The sequence below is a fragment of the Drosophila sechellia genome, chromosome 3R (genome assembly GCF_004382195.2).
Source record: "Drosophila sechellia strain sech25 chromosome 3R, ASM438219v1, whole genome shotgun sequence".
Lineage (NCBI taxonomy): Eukaryota > Metazoa > Arthropoda > Insecta > Diptera > Drosophilidae > Drosophila > Drosophila sechellia.
Window position 1 is genome coordinate 17,622,085 of NC_045952.1, and position 16,089 is coordinate 17,638,173.

At 45.7% G+C, this 16,089-nt stretch overlaps 6 protein-coding genes across 10 annotated transcripts; 4 read left to right on the plus strand and 2 right to left on the minus strand.

Moving 5' to 3' along the window:
- Positions 1-143: 143 nt before the first annotated feature.
- On the plus strand, positions 144-1,652 carry LOC6606899 (alcohol dehydrogenase class-3). Its single transcript, XM_002031657.2, has 4 exons — positions 144-256; positions 326-415; positions 486-947; positions 1,001-1,652. The coding sequence occupies exons 1-4, from the start codon at positions 236-238 to the stop codon at positions 1,565-1,567; spliced, it is 1,140 nt and encodes a 379-aa protein (XP_002031693.1). The 5' UTR covers positions 144-235; the 3' UTR covers positions 1,568-1,652.
- A 349-nt stretch (positions 1,653-2,001) lies between these two features.
- On the minus strand, positions 2,002-3,868 carry LOC6606900 (tetraspanin-33). The gene is made up of 2 exons (XM_002031658.2): positions 2,986-3,868; positions 2,002-2,928 (listed from the first exon to the last, which is right to left on the minus strand). Exons 1-2 carry the CDS (start codon positions 3,533-3,535, stop codon positions 2,606-2,608), a joined length of 873 nt encoding a protein of 290 aa, XP_002031694.1. The 5' UTR covers positions 3,536-3,868; the 3' UTR covers positions 2,002-2,605.
- Positions 3,869-3,930: 62 nt separating this feature from the next.
- Positions 3,931-9,318, plus strand: LOC6606901 (methionine-R-sulfoxide reductase B1). 5 transcript variants are annotated; one of them, XM_032721958.1, is made up of 4 exons: positions 3,931-4,130; positions 5,627-5,794; positions 5,915-6,079; positions 8,793-9,318. In XM_032721958.1, the coding sequence occupies exons 2-4, from the start codon at positions 5,683-5,685 to the stop codon at positions 9,014-9,016; spliced, it is 501 nt and encodes a 166-aa protein (XP_032577849.1). In that variant the 5' UTR covers positions 3,931-4,130; positions 5,627-5,682; the 3' UTR covers positions 9,017-9,318. The 5 variants fall into 5 exon arrangements, with proteins under 5 accessions (XP_032577849.1, XP_032577845.1, XP_032577847.1 ...); XM_032721954.1 differs by lacking the exons at positions 3,931-4,130; positions 8,793-9,318 and adding exons at positions 4,320-4,582; positions 6,996-8,735; XM_032721956.1 differs by lacking the exons at positions 3,931-4,130; positions 8,793-9,318 and adding exons at positions 4,324-4,582; positions 7,017-8,735.
- Positions 9,319-9,421: 103 nt separating this feature from the next.
- On the plus strand, positions 9,422-12,454 carry LOC6606902 (thiamine transporter 1). Its single transcript, XM_002031660.2, has 5 exons — positions 9,422-10,203; positions 10,263-10,345; positions 10,654-10,955; positions 11,012-11,573; positions 11,628-12,454. The coding sequence occupies exons 1-5, from the start codon at positions 10,078-10,080 to the stop codon at positions 11,887-11,889; spliced, it is 1,335 nt and encodes a 444-aa protein (XP_002031696.1). The 5' UTR covers positions 9,422-10,077; the 3' UTR covers positions 11,890-12,454.
- Positions 12,455-12,559: 105 nt separating this feature from the next.
- LOC6606903 (thiamine transporter 2) lies at positions 12,560-14,716 on the plus strand. The gene is made up of 5 exons (XM_002031661.2): positions 12,560-13,036; positions 13,101-13,402; positions 13,466-13,791; positions 13,846-14,087; positions 14,150-14,716. The coding sequence occupies exons 1-5, from the start codon at positions 12,828-12,830 to the stop codon at positions 14,409-14,411; spliced, it is 1,341 nt and encodes a 446-aa protein (XP_002031697.1). The 5' UTR covers positions 12,560-12,827; the 3' UTR covers positions 14,412-14,716.
- Positions 14,567-15,854, minus strand: LOC6606904. The gene has a single exon (XM_002031662.2). The coding sequence runs from the start codon at positions 15,601-15,603 to the stop codon at positions 14,776-14,778; it is 828 nt and encodes a 275-aa protein (XP_002031698.1). The 5' UTR covers positions 15,604-15,854; the 3' UTR covers positions 14,567-14,775.
- Positions 15,855-16,089: the final 235 nt, after the last annotated feature.

Below are 16,089 nucleotides of genomic sequence, written 5' to 3' on the forward strand. Positions count from 1 at the left end.
TTAAAAAAGTATTATTTAAGTCGTATAGGAAACATACAAGTAGCCGCATAAACCAAATAAATAGTTCCCAAGTCCAGGTGAGCTTTCAGGGTTTTCTTATCGATCGCTGCCTGGTCACACTGCGCCAACCGGCCTTTTCCCGCCTCCTCTTCCTTATCGTCATTCATTTTCCATTCGTTCTCCATTCGCCAATTGGATCTTGTCGCTAAACTTTCCACTAAACTGTACTACAAAGATGTCTGCTACCGAGGGCAAGGTGAGTGCAGCAACTGGAATTTTAATTAGCAGAAACACACCCAGGCTGTCAATCAACAATCAATCGCAGGTAATCACATGCAAGGCCGCCGTCGCTTGGGAGGCAAAGAAGCCGCTGGTCATCGAGGATATCGAGGTGGCGCCGCCCAAGGCTCATGAGGTTAGTTCACTTCGGATAATGATAAATGTGACATAATTATTTAATTACCATTACTGCATGACTCTAAAAGGTGCGCATCAAGATCACGGCCACGGGCGTCTGCCACACGGACGCCTTCACCCTGAGCGGTGCCGATCCGGAGGGCCTGTTCCCAGTGGTTCTGGGCCATGAGGGTGCCGGAATCGTGGAGAGTGTAGGCGAGGGCGTGACCAACTTCAAGGTTGGCGACCATGTCATCGCCCTCTACATCCCCCAGTGCAACGAGTGCAAGTTCTGCAAGAGCGGCAAGACGAATCTCTGCCAGAAGATCCGACTTACCCAGGGCGCTGGAGTCATGCCCGAGGGCACCTCCCGTCTCAGCTGCAAGGGACAGCAGTTGTTCCACTTCATGGGCACCTCCACCTTCGCAGAGTACACCGTGGTGGCCGACATTTCGCTGACAAAGATCAACGAGAAGGCGCCGCTGGAGAAGGTCTGCCTGCTGGGCTGCGGCATTTCCACAGGCTACGGTGCCGCCCTCAACACTGCCAAGGTGGGTTTGTGGAACTTTCACCACATCACTGACTTACAAACGCCTCATTTCAGGTGGAACCCGGTAGCACTTGCGCTGTTTGGGGTTTAGGAGCTGTGGGCTTGGCCGTGGGTTTGGGCTGCAAGAAGGCTGGCGCCGGCAAGATCTACGGCATTGACATCAATCCCGACAAGTTTGAGCTGGCCAAGAAGTTTGGATTCACCGACTTTGTGAACCCCAAGGATGTGGCCGACAAGGGTTCGATCCAGAACTACCTGATCGATCTGACCGATGGTGGATTCGATTACACCTTCGAATGCATTGGCAATGTGAACACCATGCGCTCCGCCTTGGAGGCCACGCACAAGGGCTGGGGCACCTCGGTGGTGATTGGAGTGGCCGGTGCTGGCCAGGAGATCTCCACGCGACCCTTCCAGCTGGTCGTGGGTCGCGTGTGGAAGGGTTCCGCCTTCGGAGGATGGCGCTCCGTTTCGGATGTTCCCAAATTGGTAGAGGACTACCTGAAGAAGGATCTGCTGGTGGACGAGTTCATCACCCACGAGCTGCCGCTGTCGCAGATCAACGAGGCATTCGACCTAATGCACAAGGGCGAGAGCATCCGATCCATTATCAAGTACTAAGCAGATAACAATTCTTTGCTTTTCACTTTTTATACAAGTTGGCAATTGCATGCGATTGCTTATAATAATAAACACCCAGTGTATATGTCAGACTATCTTCATTGGGGGTCGGATTACTGTCCCCGTCGCGCTTACTCCTCATAATTGCTTGGATTATTTGCTTATCTGCACTGGCCCACTAAGGCTCAAAGTTCAACAACTTGGAATTGTTCGAGATTGCGGTTACTTAATACGTATGTATATTTGTAGAATTTCGCAACTTTGGTATAGATTGATAGAGTTATCTGATGACCCAAACTAAACTCACTGCCGGACATCCTCCAAGGCGCCGAAAATTATAGATTATAGATCAATCGTAAGAACAAGATTGGAATAACTAAATGGAGCGATAAGACAGGTACTTTGTGCTATATCCCCCATATAAAAAGTCACGATTACACGTATAGAATGCCTGTATTTAAATACGCACTACAACAACGTTTGCAGACAAACACGCGCACAGATACTTAAAAATGATAATAAGTCTTGTATCTATGTATCTAGTATGTTTTTCAATTTAACAAACATGCATGCAGTTTTGGTTTCGTCGTTACATATAATTCATTTTAAATGCATATTTCTTATGGAACTCGCTAGCTTATATACAAGTGTCTTTTAAATAGTCTGATATTGCATACGTATATGAGTAAAACTTTAGATTTGTTCGACTTTACTTGTGACTAAGAACACGTTGATGTTTAAAAAACATACAGAGCTTCACTCTGCGAACGAACACAAAGGAATATAAATACTTTTTCCTAAGCCTAGGAGAGTATGATACTATTGAAATACTATTTTTGTGGGACATTAGAACTTAAATCTATCGAAAACACAAGAGATGGTATATAGGGAGCTATGGATTATTCGAGGAGTGGGATTCGGTTTGAAACTATTTGAGCACGGGCAGGACCAAAAAAGTCCGCCTCACATCCGCGAATTGTAATACGGGTCATCTTCGCAGGGCGGATATCCGTAAAGGTACGGATGGTGGCATTGCACTCACGACCAGCGCGACTTCTGCAGGTCGATCTGTCCCTCCAGGGTCTTGGCCAGATAGATGACGAACAACTGCAACAGGGCTATGCCCAGGGCAACGCCGGCAATCACATACAGATTCCTCTCGACCCATACGCGCACGATCTCGATGCAGCCGCTGGTCCAGATGCGCTTGCTGGCGGCGGCCACTGAGTGCTCCTGCACGCCATAGCCACACATGATGTTCACCAGGCCGGAGCTGATATCGGTGGCATTAATACAGCAGCTGTAGGGCACTCCACATCTCTCCACCGACGGCGATGAGCAGTTGAAGTACTCGTTCTTGCCTGTATGCAAACGGACATGGAATTATTTCGTTTGTGACTTAAGAATCAACTACTCACTCCAATCCTGGTAGCCTGCGTTGCTCAGGCCACAGCACTTAAACTCCTGCTGGGCAAAGTCGATGAAGTTCTGCAGGTCGGAGTCGTCGCGGTACGAGTGGATGATTTTGTCAGTGAACTGGTACTCGAGGAAGGAGTTCATGTACTGCGGGAAAACGAAGCAGATGATGGCCAGCGACATCTCGAGTATGAAGAAGAGAAGCAGGCACATGGAGTACAGCTTTAGCAGCCAGGTGTTCTCGCGCAGCGCACCCAAACAGCCGGCGAAGCTGACCGTGAAGACGATGACTCCGGCGATGATCATCACCAGGGAGATGTTGAAGATCACATCGTAGACGGTGTCCAAGCGCAGCCAGCCGTTGCCGTCCTTCAGTTTGTCCATGAAGGCGTACACGCCGATGGCCAGGAGCAGGCCGCCGAAGAGCCAGAAGAGGAAGTTCAACAGGAAGATCATGTACTTGACGCAAGAGGAAACGTAGCTGAAGTGGTGCGGATAGGAGATCCGCGGGTGCATGTAGTTGCCCCCCTGATGGTATCTGTGGTTGCTCATGGCCACGCGAATGTGCAAGACGTGTTTTCAGCCGAGTATTATGATGAGTATTACTTTTGCTGGTATTTTTGCCCAGGTTTCCTCCCCCACGGTTTTTTCTTTTTGTTGACGCCCTCTTTGCGTGTGTTCTCTTCTGGGGCCTGCGCGGCTAATTTGCAATAGTTTCGAAGTGCGGCAGTTTTCGGGTGTGCAATTCTGGTATTTCCCCGCAGCGAGAATGATGAATTAAAGCACTAGCTTAAATTTTATGACTGATAAGCAAATTTATGGAGCCATAAAAAATAACAAAGTGCCCGGCGTTGCCAGACCTGCAGCCCAATTAGTCAGCGGTTGGCAGCGCGGCCAGTCAGCTGTTCGCGTGACCGTACTGCCTTGTTGCCCACCATCTCCAGCATTCGATTGGCAACGCGAGCCAGCCAGGTGTTTGATTTTCATCGCGTGCAGCTGTTTTCCCAAGCAGCTTTTTTTGTATTAGTTTTTAATTTTCCACCGCTGCGTAACATTGCGACGCACGCTTGTTTTCGCCCGCGTTTGGCGCATTCATAAACAAAAGGCCAAAAATAGAATCAGCACCATTTAGAGCGCTATTCAGCAGGTGAGTAGTTTTCCAGCGTAGAGAAAACCCAAGGACGCACCATTTAAGTTTGGCAAAATTAAGTGTTTTTTTTTCTGTTCCCCGCTGGTGACATTGAAGCACAATTGCGAGCGCATTTTCCCTAATTGAGTTGCGACTTTCTCTGCACTGCGCTTTCTCCTCGCCAAGCGCTCAAAAGCAGAAAAGCGCACGAAAATAGAACGGAAAATGTGGGAAATGTAGACGGAAGTGGCAACGCGAATTGCATAAATATTAGTTAGTTCGCTCGCGTGGGCAGTGCGCAGTGGACAAAACATTGACTTTTCCTCCTTGCTTCGCTCATTTTCCTGATTAAATAACCAGGCAGTGCCAAGTGCAGTTGTCACCTGAAATTAGCCACGAAATGTTTGCACTTTCTGCTCGCCACGCACTGCGGCGCACTCGAATACTCGCCATTCCACGCTTTTTCTCAGGTGAGTTGCACTGAAAAGTCGCAGGTATAGTTTGAATTACCTGTGGGCGTGTTCGCCCATGCTCATCGATTGGCCATCGGCTAATTTTAGACACAATTTGAGTTGATTTTATACATTTGCATTCTGTATGAACGCAATTTCGCCGTTTTTTTCTGACTTTGCTCGCAATGAATTCATTGTCTTCAATTGCCCGCGACACACTTGGCTGCCTTTTCTATTGTTGCACTCGGAAAAAACGAAAATAAAAGGTGACTGCTCCACCTCCGCTTTTTGATTTTCGTTTTTTCGGCTTTTCCTTCGCCTTCGTTTGGCTGTGGGCGCCACTCCGCTTGATTGCCGGCGGGCGGGCAGCATAAAGGCATAAAACTATTTTTGGCCCAATGCGCGTTTCTCCACTCCATTTGATGGCCGCACTTAACAAATCTGTTTACACCTCCATTAATTAGCAGGCAAGTTTGTATACAAAATTGGTGTTACTAATTCCCTCGATGCACAACTTCGATTTTGAGTTTTTAAGAGTGTGCTGAATAAATGGGGGAACTTAAAGAGCTAAACATTAATAAATTGGTTGGCCAAGCTATACGTAATTTCTATATTTCGTACGCTATATATATCCTCTTATTAATAATGGAATAAGAATATTTATGTGTATATATTTCTAATCAAATTGGCTTCATAAAATGCCCAAACTTTTCTGTATATAATTCATTTTCATAAATGATATGGTACGGTATATTCTTTATCAGTCGTTTTTTTTAAGAAAACAAGATGATTATAAGTTTCGAGAAAGTATTTTCCGCAACTCATGGCTGATACGGCCAAGCTTCTTATCGGCAGATGGCCGCCTTCAAATAAGCAAGTTGAGATGGCTCAAGGTTCCGTTGAAAGTCCCACCGATAAGTGGGCAGATTATGAGGGAAATCTTACAGTAGCTTGACGAAATCCCCTACTCAGTTTCCATTACCCAACTGCTGGCGAACCGAAAAGCACACTCAACCCGACCAGACCGCAAACCAAATACCGAAGTATTGTATTTCATTCCAGATTCACGCCAATACAGCGACAATCCGGACAAAAGGTATTCCGGACCAGCAGCCACTATGGACAACAAGAGCGAGAAGGTTACGGTGAACAAGGAGGAGCTGCGCAAGCGCCTCACCCCGATGCAGTATCAGGTTACCCAGGAGGCGGGCACCGAGCGACCCTTCACAGGTGGGTCTCTCCTTACTAAACATGCAGCCATAAAGACGGAACACCGATCCTCGAACAAACTGCATTAGAAATCCTGCGTAATCCCAAGTAACAAATGATGGAATGCAATAATGTCCACAGGTTGCTACAACAAGCACTACGAGAAGGGCGTGTACCAGTGCATCGTGTGCCACCAGGATCTGTTCAGCTCGGACACCAAGTACGACTCGGGATGCGGATGGCCGGCCTTCAACGATGTCCTAGACAAGGGCAAGGTCACGCTGCACCGGGACGCCAGCATACCAGGTGCGTATTGGCGGCCAGGCGGCCCACTTTTGGCCTAGACCTTGCTCGGCACTCTTAGCTGTTGATTACTGCAAAGCGTTTTGAGTTCTGTTTTTATTTGAGTTGCTGTTCCGTTGCCGCACCCAACAGTTGAGAATTTCATTTGCGTTTATCCACCTAGGAGACAATTTAACCGAGACTAGAGTAATAATTCGCCTAGTTGTCATGTGTGAATAAGAGCAATCATAATATCAACAAGTAGTATTAAGTAAATCAGGTCAATATTTACCATGTTTATAAAGAAGCCTTGATAACGATTAATTGCAGAGTTTAATGAATCTAAGCATAGAATATTTTATATTTTGGTATGACCTTCAGCTTGATTGTTTTACATTTCTAAAGATAATGGAGTGTATAAGCCATAGAGTATAAACCATTAAGTAGGAAGTTTTTAAGAAGAGGCTTATTAGTTAATGGCTTAATTGAACCCTATAAACCGAGTAGCTAGCATTATTCATTTAAAGTCTGTGCTTTTTGTGTTGCCTTGTTTGTTGCTTTGTTTCGTGTTTTAAATATGATCTTGAACCCGACCCCAAAACTGTTCCACTGCCCAGAGTTCACTGTAGTTGTGCCGTTGGCCTTGCCGTTGTTGTTGTTACTGTGTTTAGTCTTGTGCCGGTGATTTGTGACTAGTGAGTGTTCCTGCTGCCGTTGCAGCACCTGAATGCGCAACAAAGCGAGAAGAAGCGACTAAAATTGATTCCTAACCGAGTATTGTGTTCTCTTATCCCCCTCTTCTATCCCGCCTGACTTTCTCAACATTTCTTTCTTTCTAAAAAAAACTAAAAACAAAAACACATGAAATACAACTAATGCCATATCGATTCCACCCGAATATCACCCACGAGTATCACTTGTAAACCGATTAAACCAACAGTAGTCATTTCGAAAACGCTAGGCATGGTGCGCACCGAGGTGCGCTGCTCCCGATGCTCCGCCCACATGGGCCACGTCTTCGACGATGGACCGCCGCCCAAGCATCGCCGCTTCTGCATCAACTCCGCGTCCATCGATTTCGTGAAGAGTGCGACGCCATCGAAGGCGGATCCACCGACGGCCTCGTCCAAGAAATAATAACCGATCTGCCTGTTAACCACAAGGAGTACCATTACACCCGGAGGAGTAGCCCCTTATAGACCAGCGTTAGATGCTACTCCGGTCTATAGAGGGCTGCAGGCCCAGCGAAGAAAGATATTTAGCTATTTTATAGGCGTTTATTATGCAAAACTGTTTAACGAACAAGAAACACATAGCTTATACACAAGAACGATGTTTGAAAATGTATCGCGGAACGAGGAGTGAGAGATTAGTATTGTAGATCAGCCCAGCAGATTCCATTTGCTATATACTTTCCCCACTTACCCTATGTATGTGAATTTTTCGGTTTCAAATCTATATCTCTATATTATAACTTCACAAAGTTTATAAAACTTTTATGAACGGAAAGGGGAGTCTAAAGTTCCTTGCCTTGGTTGATGCACTCTTTTCGAACTCTGAACTCTACTTCTCAAAAGTATCTCCCCTTGCATACCCATCGTATCTGTAGGATATATTGTACGTTAATAAAAATTAACCCATTTCGTAGGGGCTTACGTCCTTAGCAAGAAGTTAAGTTTGCGCAAGGTTACCATGTATACGAGATTTCATACGAGATTTCCTTTAGTTGGTTTCTATGTTTTCCTTTCGGTTAAGTGCAATTTTCATACATATTTCGGTTTTGAATCTAAATAGATCATCGAGCTTTTTTCATATACCCATTTCGATCATTATATACAAGGTCGATTGGCTTTATTTTTGGGCCAGGGCCATTATGTGTGTGTCTGTATGTGTATGGTGCTTTTATTTTTAAATATTTCCGCATAAGTGTATTATTTTCCGGTGATGTATTTGGTTATTTTTTTGATTTCGATTTACGTTTTAGTTTGTTGCTTTTTACTCACGCTCAATGGTTTTGATTTGAATAACATAACCCGAATACTTTAACCAACATTATATCCATAAACTATATAGAGTGTTTTAAGCAATCCGAATAATGTGTATTTTCGTATATTTTCTATTTCTCTTTTTTTTAACTCGCTTCAAACACAAAAAAAAAACTAAATGTACAACGCCTGTAAACGTTTTTTGGGGGTTTGTTTTGCTAACCAAAAACACGAAAACATTTAACTCATCGCTGAAATTATAACACTCGAAAACACGACACATGAAATGCTTAATTAACCAAAATAATATGTACGCCAAATCGTTCGGAAAATCATCTATATTCCTGATTCGCCAATTATTTTAACCCGATTTATGTGACTTCATTTCATATTGTTTCACCTGCCACCCATTGTTCATTATCGCTCTCTCTCTCTGCTGCATCTCCTCCTTCGCCTCGTTCTTCGCTCTCTGATTTGCACTCCCATTTATTTGCCGTTATTTCTTCGCTCTTTTCTGTGATTCTTTCTCTGCTTCTCATTTATCACCCATTTCGCAATCAATTTTCTCTTTCTGTTTGATTTGTTTACAACGAAAAACTTTGAATTAACCTTGCAAAACGATCAAAAAAATAAAAAAAAATATATTATAAAAAAATGTCAACAAAATGCGCTACACAACAACAAAAAAAAAAAAACAACAATCAAAACGTATCCAATTAATCCCACGAAATGGCAAAATACAAACTAAATAGGGGGCAATATTTTACTACTAATCGCACATCCAGAACGTATACGCACCGAGGTCCGCTGCGCCCGCTGCAACGCCCACATGGGACACGTCTTCGAGGATGGTCCGAAGCCAACCCGCAAGCGCTACTGCATCAATTCCGCCTCCATTGAGTTCGTGAATGCGGATCCCGCCACCTCGTCCCCGACCGTGGCCACGCCCACCGCGGCGCCCATTGCCCAGCAGTGAGAGTGCCGAGGATCAGCCTCCAACGGAGGAGGCAAGCCTCAGTGTCGTTGCTGTTAAGAAATTTTTCTACGTGTACTATTTAACTTTCTGCAAATGTGGCCAATTTTAGCTCGTAGTCAAGTCAATCGCCCCTTCAAATTCTACCTGTGCCCCTCTGTTTGTGTAAATAGCTAATGTTTTGGTTCGAAATTTGTTCGATAATTTATACAAGCCCAAGTACCGAATACGCTGTAACCCCACACATTCAACACAGTACTAATTTTAAACTGAGCGCGCTAAATAAACGTGTTTTTTACAATAAACCGGTGCTTGCAAGTGTTGTGTTTTTGCAGTCGTCACTATTAATTTGAACGTAGGTGTAAGTGGCGCCCAGGTGAGAACGGAACAGCTGAGCCGCGTTGCCAACTACGTCAGTTGTCTTCCCTTGTTTGCGCAAAACAGATGCTACGCCGCAGTTGTTGTTGACGTGACGTAACGACCGGCGACGCAACAACATGAAATCGAATTTATTTATGGCTCGGAAGTCAATTGATTTTAATTGCAGCCGCCGTATAAGGTGAATTTAAATGTTTATTAGCCCGAAGTGTTGTGTTGTCGGCAAATCGATAACAGCGAATGGGCTGAGTATGCGATCATTCGTTTTTAAAGTGCGGCACGTGTGTAGGTAGGGTGACTGGAGAGTTCTTAAACCACCCACCTGTACGTTCTACATGCGATTGTTTGTTTGTGACTTTCAAACCGGCGCAGCCAGAGTGACAGACCGCATTGTAAATTCGCAATTATCTAACAGCGATTTCAGTGTAAATACAATTCGGGCACGTCGAAGTGATAATTTCGGATTCACGTCGCGAAGAGATTAGATTTGAGCACCCGACGACGACGACCATGGCCTGATACACCAGATTGCCCGTGAATCTAGGCAATATATTGAGCTTCACCTGTCCAGATGCAGAAGGGCCCAGCTAACGGCATCCCATTTCAGGGCTTCACGTAAGAGCTCGCGCCGCTGAATCTCGTTGCGTAGCGCACGTTACGTCAGTGACCGTTACGAAATTTCGAAAATGAAGGAGTGGCTAAAGATCTCCTGCCTCCTCTGCGTCTTCGGCTGCATCCGCGAGATCCGTCCGTCGGAGCCCTACGTCACGGAGTACCTGCTGGGTCCCTGGCGGAATATCACGGAGCAGCAGGTGAGTGGCATCCCACCATGTATCCATTTCAAGGAATATCACATGTGTTGTCATTCCAGCTAACGCACGATGTTTACCCAGTGGGCACCTATTCCTACCTGGTGCAGTTGGTCTTTGTCTTCCTGATAACCGATTTTCTCAGGTAACTATGCGCTGAACATTATTTACCTTTGTTTTTTCTTTAACTAAACTTGGGCTAACTTGCTAACAACCAATTTCATATTTATATTTTAGAACAAAAATTGTTTGTAATCAAATACGCAACCAAGTCATTTTATTTGTAACCATAATGTGCCCTACTCCAAAGTCAAAGATTTGCCTTCGCTAGTCAAAAATTTATTGTGATTCAGCAAATTAAATTCGATGCGGCAATTTGATAGCTTTGCAATTAATAGCTGTGCGAACGAAAAGAGGCATAATTTTATACTAACTATATGTATTATGTTTCAGATACAAGCCGCTGATCATCACAATTGGAGCCGCGGGTGTGATAATATGGAGCATGCTCATCTGGACCACCAGCGTGCTGTCGCTGCAGATCCTGGAGTTCTTCTACGGCACTTACATGGCCGCCGAGGTGGCCTACTATACGTACATTTATGCCAAAGTTGACAAGAAGTACTATGCCAGAGTGACCTCCCACACCCGAGCAGCTATGTTTGCAGGCAAACTGGTTTCCGGGATCACTTCCCAACTTATGCTCAATCTGGAGCTGGTGAACTACAAGGAGCTCAACTATATAACGCTGGGCAGTACGTACATCAACTAGCCCAACATTTAATTCATTTATAATGCTTTCATTCTACAGCTCAGATTATAGCCATGCTTTGGGCCTTTGGCCTGCCTCGTGTGGATAGGAGTCTTTACTTTCATCGGGAGGAGTTGACCATTACGGAGCCGCAGACCCAGCTGCCCGGGGAGGGAAACCTGGAAGAGATGGATCAGCAGCAGGAGAGTACTCCCAAGCAGGCCGGAGCACTGAGCCTCCTTTGGCTACATTTCCGCAACGCATACACCAATCCGCGAGTCGTCCAGTGGAGTCTTTGGTACGCCATTGGACTGGCTGGTTACCTGCAGGTCACTTACTACGTTCAGGTTCTGTGGAAAGTGATCGAACCGGAACCTGTGATTGCGTGGAACGGCGCCGTTGATGCCATCCTGACAGCTCTGGCTGCACTAAGTGCTTTGGCCGCCGGTTATCTGCACACCGGGAGGCTCAGACCGAGAACATCTCTTCTGATCCTGGGCCTTTTGTCCGTCGTGGAGGGCGGATGTGTGCTAATCTGTTGCTGGACACAGGACATCTACTGGTCGTATACGGGATTCGTGCTTTTCGGAGCCCTCTACGGCTTTACCATCACGGTGGCGAGGTAAGTCTCATGTTTTTCACATACTCCATATATATTTTAACTTTATTTTTGCAGTGCTGAAGTGGCCAGAAATCTGGAGGAGGAAAGCTTTGGACTTGTCTTTGGAGTGAACACCTTTGTGGCCCTCATTTTCCAGTCGCTGTTAACCATGATCTTTGTCACGGACACTGGATTTGAGCTCGATCCCGCTGGCCAATACACGGCGTATGCGTTCTATTTTATTGGGGTCGGCGTCTTGTATCTGATATCCGTGCTGATTGAGTACTTAATGTGCCGCAACACCGACGTTGAAAAGCTGGAAAACTCACTCGATTGAGTCCCGATGCATTTAGATAGTAGTTAAGGTCAAAACACAACTCGTTACTTAAAGAAAGACTGGTTCCTATGCGTGAACTACTATAAGATGGTATTCAAGCGATGGTCGATTGTATTCCCAGAATATTTAAGTCATTTTTTTTATTTGCAATCTTTTGGCGATTCTTAGTATTTAGCAGATATTTCCATTTATATAGCGCACAATCAGTCTCAAGTGTGCAGGACTAAAGATACCGAGTTTTAGTGTAGAATCATTGTGTGTTTTACTAATATTATCTGACGATTGCCGAACTAATTACGTTTAATTTATAGAAGAGCACTGATTGCTGATAGCAAAGTAATCGAACTTAAAAGCAAGCTTATTAATACATATTATGAATCATTATGTGCCGAATATGACAACAATTGTTATAGATTTCATTTATTTTGAGACTACACATGTTTATAGTCGGAATACCCGCGCTGTTGATAACTTAACTTATCAGTGTTAATATTTTGCATCAATAGATTACAGAAACATTAATAAACAAGTGTCTAAGGCTCTCTGAGAAATTCAGGGCAAGATAGATCCATTTAAGTGCCCTGTTAATGGGCTAATTAGCTGGTAATGGCTGGTATGGCCAACTTGGAGTGGGAACCGCATCAGGCGAGAGCAAGTTAACCGCGATCGTGCCCATGCTGCTCGCTGTAAGCGGAAACTTCCCGGATATTCCATTACCTCTCTGCTCCGCTGGCCTGCACAAAATCGGAGAACACTTGGATCGTAAATCGCGAATGGGCCAGCGCTGATTACAAGCTCCGAAGGTAAATCTCTATACTCGGCAATTATTAAATTAGCTGGTCGAAGCTCCACGCTGCCAGACATATGTACATATAGTCGGTGGGATCGCTGGTTAGCGTTAAGATCGCGATTAGACTCAAGCCGACAGCCGTAACGGGATGGAGTCGTGGCTGAAGATATCGTGCGTGCTATGCATATTCGGGTTTCTCCGGGAACTTCGACCCTCGGAGCCATACCACGCGGAGATCCTGATGGGCGAGTGGTATCACGTCACCCAGGACCAAGTCAACCGATCCGTCTACCCGGTGGGTACATACTCCTACCTGGCGCTCCTAATCTTCGTCTTCCTCATTACGGACCTGCTCAGGTATACAGCCCATGCTTGAATGCAATCTTTATTAGCCAGCAATAACCCTACGTTTGCGTTGCAGATACAAGCCCGTGATTATCGCCAATGCCATTACAGGCATCTGCATCTGGGGCACGCTGATCTGGACGTCCACTTTGAGCGGCCTGCAGGCGGTGGAGGTTTTCTATGGCTTCTACCAGGCGGGCGAGGTGGCCTATTACTCGTACATCTACGCCAAGGTGGACAAACAGTACTATCCCAGGGTGACTTCGCATACACGGGCGGCCATGTTCGTGGGAAAGCTAGTTGCGGGAATCCTGGCTCAGCTGGTCATTGGAATGAAGTGGATGAACTACAAGCAACTGTTTTACATCTCCGTCAGCTGTGGGTTCCCAGTTAGCAAAGTGATTCTGTAGCCAGTTAACTAATGATTCCACTTTCCCACAGCTCAAGTTGCGGCGCTACTCTGGGCATTCTTTTTGCCAAAGGTGGAGAAGAGTTTGTACTTTCACAATCGAAGCGAGGCCATAGAAGGTGGAACCAAAGCGGAGGGCGGTAACCTGGAGAAGGGTTCAGAGCAACCCAGTACCGAGGAAGCGAACCAAGAAAAGAAGGTACCAGCGTGGCAGCTCCTTTGGTTCCACTTCCGTAGTGCCTACACCAATGCCTTAGTGATACAATGGAGCTTGTGGTATGCCATCAGTTTGGCTGGCTTTCTGCAAATCACCACCTATATGCAGGTGGTATGGAAGTCCTTCGAGAACGAACCAACAGTGAGTGAGTTTCAATGATCAATGGCTTTCTCATCCTTGAGATTTCCCCTGAAGATAGCCTGGAATGGAGCTGTGGACGTGGCCCTGACGCTTCTAAGTGCTGTGTTCGCCCTTCTCGCCGGTTACTTCCATGCTGGACGTCTGAGCACCAGGGCCAGCCTGCTCTCGATGGCTTTGCTGTCGGTCCTGGAGGGCGGCTGTGTGCTGCTTTCCTGCTGGACCGATGATATATACCTGTCCTATCTTGGCTATGTGCTGTATGGAGGCCTGTTTGCCTTCACCATAACAGTGGCCAGGTAAGGAGTCCTTAGTCCTTGATCATACAGGTGGAAATTACCAGAACCCCTTATCTTTATAGCTCGGAGTTGGCCAGCAGCTTGGAGGAGGATAGCTTTGCTCTGGTGTTTGGTTTCAACACGTTCGTGGGACTCCTGCTGCAGTGCATCCTCACACTTGTCGTTGTCTCGGAAAAGGCCAATCTGAATTTGAATGTTTTTCAACAGTTTTCCGTCTACGCATTCTATTTTATAGTTATTGGAGTAGTATATTCCATTGCTGTGATATTGCAATACATATGGTCAATTTCGAAGAAACCAAAAGCAATTCAGGAGGCAAATTAACAACATACTCTAATGATGAAAAAGTGTTCATATATCAGATAGAATTGTTATGCATACATAATGTTGGTTTAATAAAATAAAAATTGACTTGTATTCTGCAACATTATTAGTTAAAAGTTAAATTAGTTTTTCAAGCTATTAAAACATCGTTGCTATTATATTGTTTTACACTTTATTAAAATGTATGTTTTTTATAGTTGTTTCAAAAAATGAAGAAAATTAAATTTAATCTAATAAGAGTGTACCATGTACATAGTATGGCCACCACAAACTTAATAATATGTCAAATTAAACAATATCATGAACGTGGTTATTTTCAATACAACATTCAAGAATCAGAGTGCGACTTGAATCCACAGCTTGGCTAGCAGAACTCGGTCTGATCCCCGCCGTTGCGGAGGACCGCCGAAACCCGCCACGTCATCGACTCGTAGAGCATCTCAATTTTGTCCACCATATCCTGGTCGCTGTGCCAGACGTCGTACAAGACGGCTCGAAACTCGCTGACATTCTTGGGCGCCTGATTCTGGATCCTCGGCTGGATGATGGCCATCAATTGCTCGAGGAGATTGAGGTCATTGCAGACGCTGCCCTCCGGGCCCATCAGCGAGTCAAGGAAGATCTCCTTTGGCGGCGATGATTCGTCGACGAACTTAAGATCGTCCATGTTGAAGATGTTGCGCCAGTCGCGAACGGTCCAATCCTGATGGGCGGTGGCCCAGGCCAACCTCCTTTTTTTCGCCCCCTCACTGAGGCCGAAAGTGCTGGGCTCCTGCGGCTGTGGCGATCCTCTCGGTGGCCGTGAGCCTTTGGAGCGAATCTCGCTGATCCTGCGCTGCAAGGTCCTGCGGCTGACCTCTATGCCGTGTCGGGCCAGCTCCCGCTGCACATCGATGGAGGTGTAGTGCGGATTGTCGCTCAGCATTTGCTCGACCATCTGGCGGTTCTCCAGGACTTTGGGTCTGCCCACCTCGCGTTTCTTTTCCTCCTCCTGCGCAACCGCCACGGGCACCGCTGTTTTCGTTCTCTGCGGCAATCTCAGCGTGGCAGTCTTCCCCTCGAGCAGCTCACACTCACGGATGCAGCTAATCACGCTCTCCACGTCGCACTCCAGGATCTGGGCTATCTCCTCACAGCTGTTCGAGCCCTTCAGCGCCTTCACAATACCTCGAACTTCGGGAGCGAGAACCATTTCGAATCACTTCTGTACACCTCGAGTTTCACAATACCAATGATGGTAATTCGAATCCTTTATAGGCGTTTTATGCACCTGGCAGGTAAAAGTTTCTGCACCGATTTTGACGCTAGTCTGGACCTTAGTTTTATGGCGAGCAAGCTGAAATTGGCGGGATTACGGCGTCATTTCAGGTAAATTCAGTTGGCGTCCCTTTTTGTCTTTGGCGGCCATTCCGTTATTCGTCTGCGTCAAGACTGGCAACCCTTGTCTTAAGGGAGGATTTTCGGAATTTCAAGATCAGCTGTTCGGGGAAATACCATCACTTAAAATGCGGCGTAGTTTATTCAAAACTATTATTTCAAGATATCTATTTAACTGGATGATCAGTTCTGTGTTTTCCAAGTAAAGTTTAATAATATCGAAAAATGCTGAAAATAAAAAAAAGTCGTAAAGAAATCTAGTCTTTTTTGCAATGCAACAATTTTGATATGCAATTGGTTT

What these genes read in the sequence shown, in the direction of transcription:
- LOC6606903 (XM_002031661.2), top strand. Translation starts at nt 12,828, where the DNA reads ATGGAGTCGTGGCTGAAGATATCGTGCGTGCTATGCATATTCGGGTTT. An exon ending in CCTTCGAGAACGAACCAACA is followed by an intron (nt 13,792 to 13,845) that starts GTGAGTGAGTTT and finishes TTTCCCCTGAAG; the next exon opens with ATAGCCTGGAATGGAGCTGT. An exon ending in TTCACCATAACAGTGGCCAG is followed by an intron (nt 14,088 to 14,149) that starts GTAAGGAGTCCT and finishes TTATCTTTATAG; the next exon opens with CTCGGAGTTGGCCAGCAGCT.
- LOC6606902 (XM_002031660.2), top strand. Translation starts at nt 10,078, where the DNA reads ATGAAGGAGTGGCTAAAGATCTCCTGCCTCCTCTGCGTCTTCGGCTGC. An exon ending in GGAATATCACGGAGCAGCAG is followed by an intron (nt 10,204 to 10,262) that starts GTGAGTGGCATC and finishes TTGTCATTCCAG; the next exon opens with CTAACGCACGATGTTTACCC. An exon ending in CTGATAACCGATTTTCTCAG is followed by an intron (nt 10,346 to 10,653) that starts GTAACTATGCGC and finishes ATTATGTTTCAG; the next exon opens with ATACAAGCCGCTGATCATCA.
- LOC6606904 (XM_002031662.2), bottom strand. Translation starts at nt 15,603, where the DNA reads ATGGTTCTCGCTCCCGAAGTTCGAGGTATTGTGAAGGCGCTGAAGGGC.
- LOC6606900 (XM_002031658.2), bottom strand. Translation starts at nt 3,535, where the DNA reads ATGAGCAACCACAGATACCATCAGGGGGGCAACTACATGCACCCGCGG. An exon ending in CGCAGGCTACCAGGATTGGA is followed by an intron (nt 2,929 to 2,985) that starts GTGAGTAGTTGA and finishes GTTTGCATACAG; the next exon opens with GCAAGAACGAGTACTTCAAC.
- LOC6606899 (XM_002031657.2), top strand. Translation starts at nt 236, where the DNA reads ATGTCTGCTACCGAGGGCAAG. An exon ending in TGTCTGCTACCGAGGGCAAG is followed by an intron (nt 257 to 325) that starts GTGAGTGCAGCA and finishes AATCAATCGCAG; the next exon opens with GTAATCACATGCAAGGCCGC. An exon ending in CCGCCCTCAACACTGCCAAG is followed by an intron (nt 948 to 1,000) that starts GTGGGTTTGTGG and finishes GCCTCATTTCAG; the next exon opens with GTGGAACCCGGTAGCACTTG.
- LOC6606901 (XM_032721953.1), top strand. Translation starts at nt 4,513, where the DNA reads ATGTTTGCACTTTCTGCTCGCCACGCACTGCGGCGCACTCGAATACTC. An exon ending in CATTCCACGCTTTTTCTCAG is followed by an intron (nt 4,583 to 5,626) that starts GTGAGTTGCACT and finishes ATTTCATTCCAG; the next exon opens with ATTCACGCCAATACAGCGAC. An exon ending in CACCGAGCGACCCTTCACAG is followed by an intron (nt 5,795 to 5,914) that starts GTGGGTCTCTCC and finishes TAATGTCCACAG; the next exon opens with GTTGCTACAACAAGCACTAC.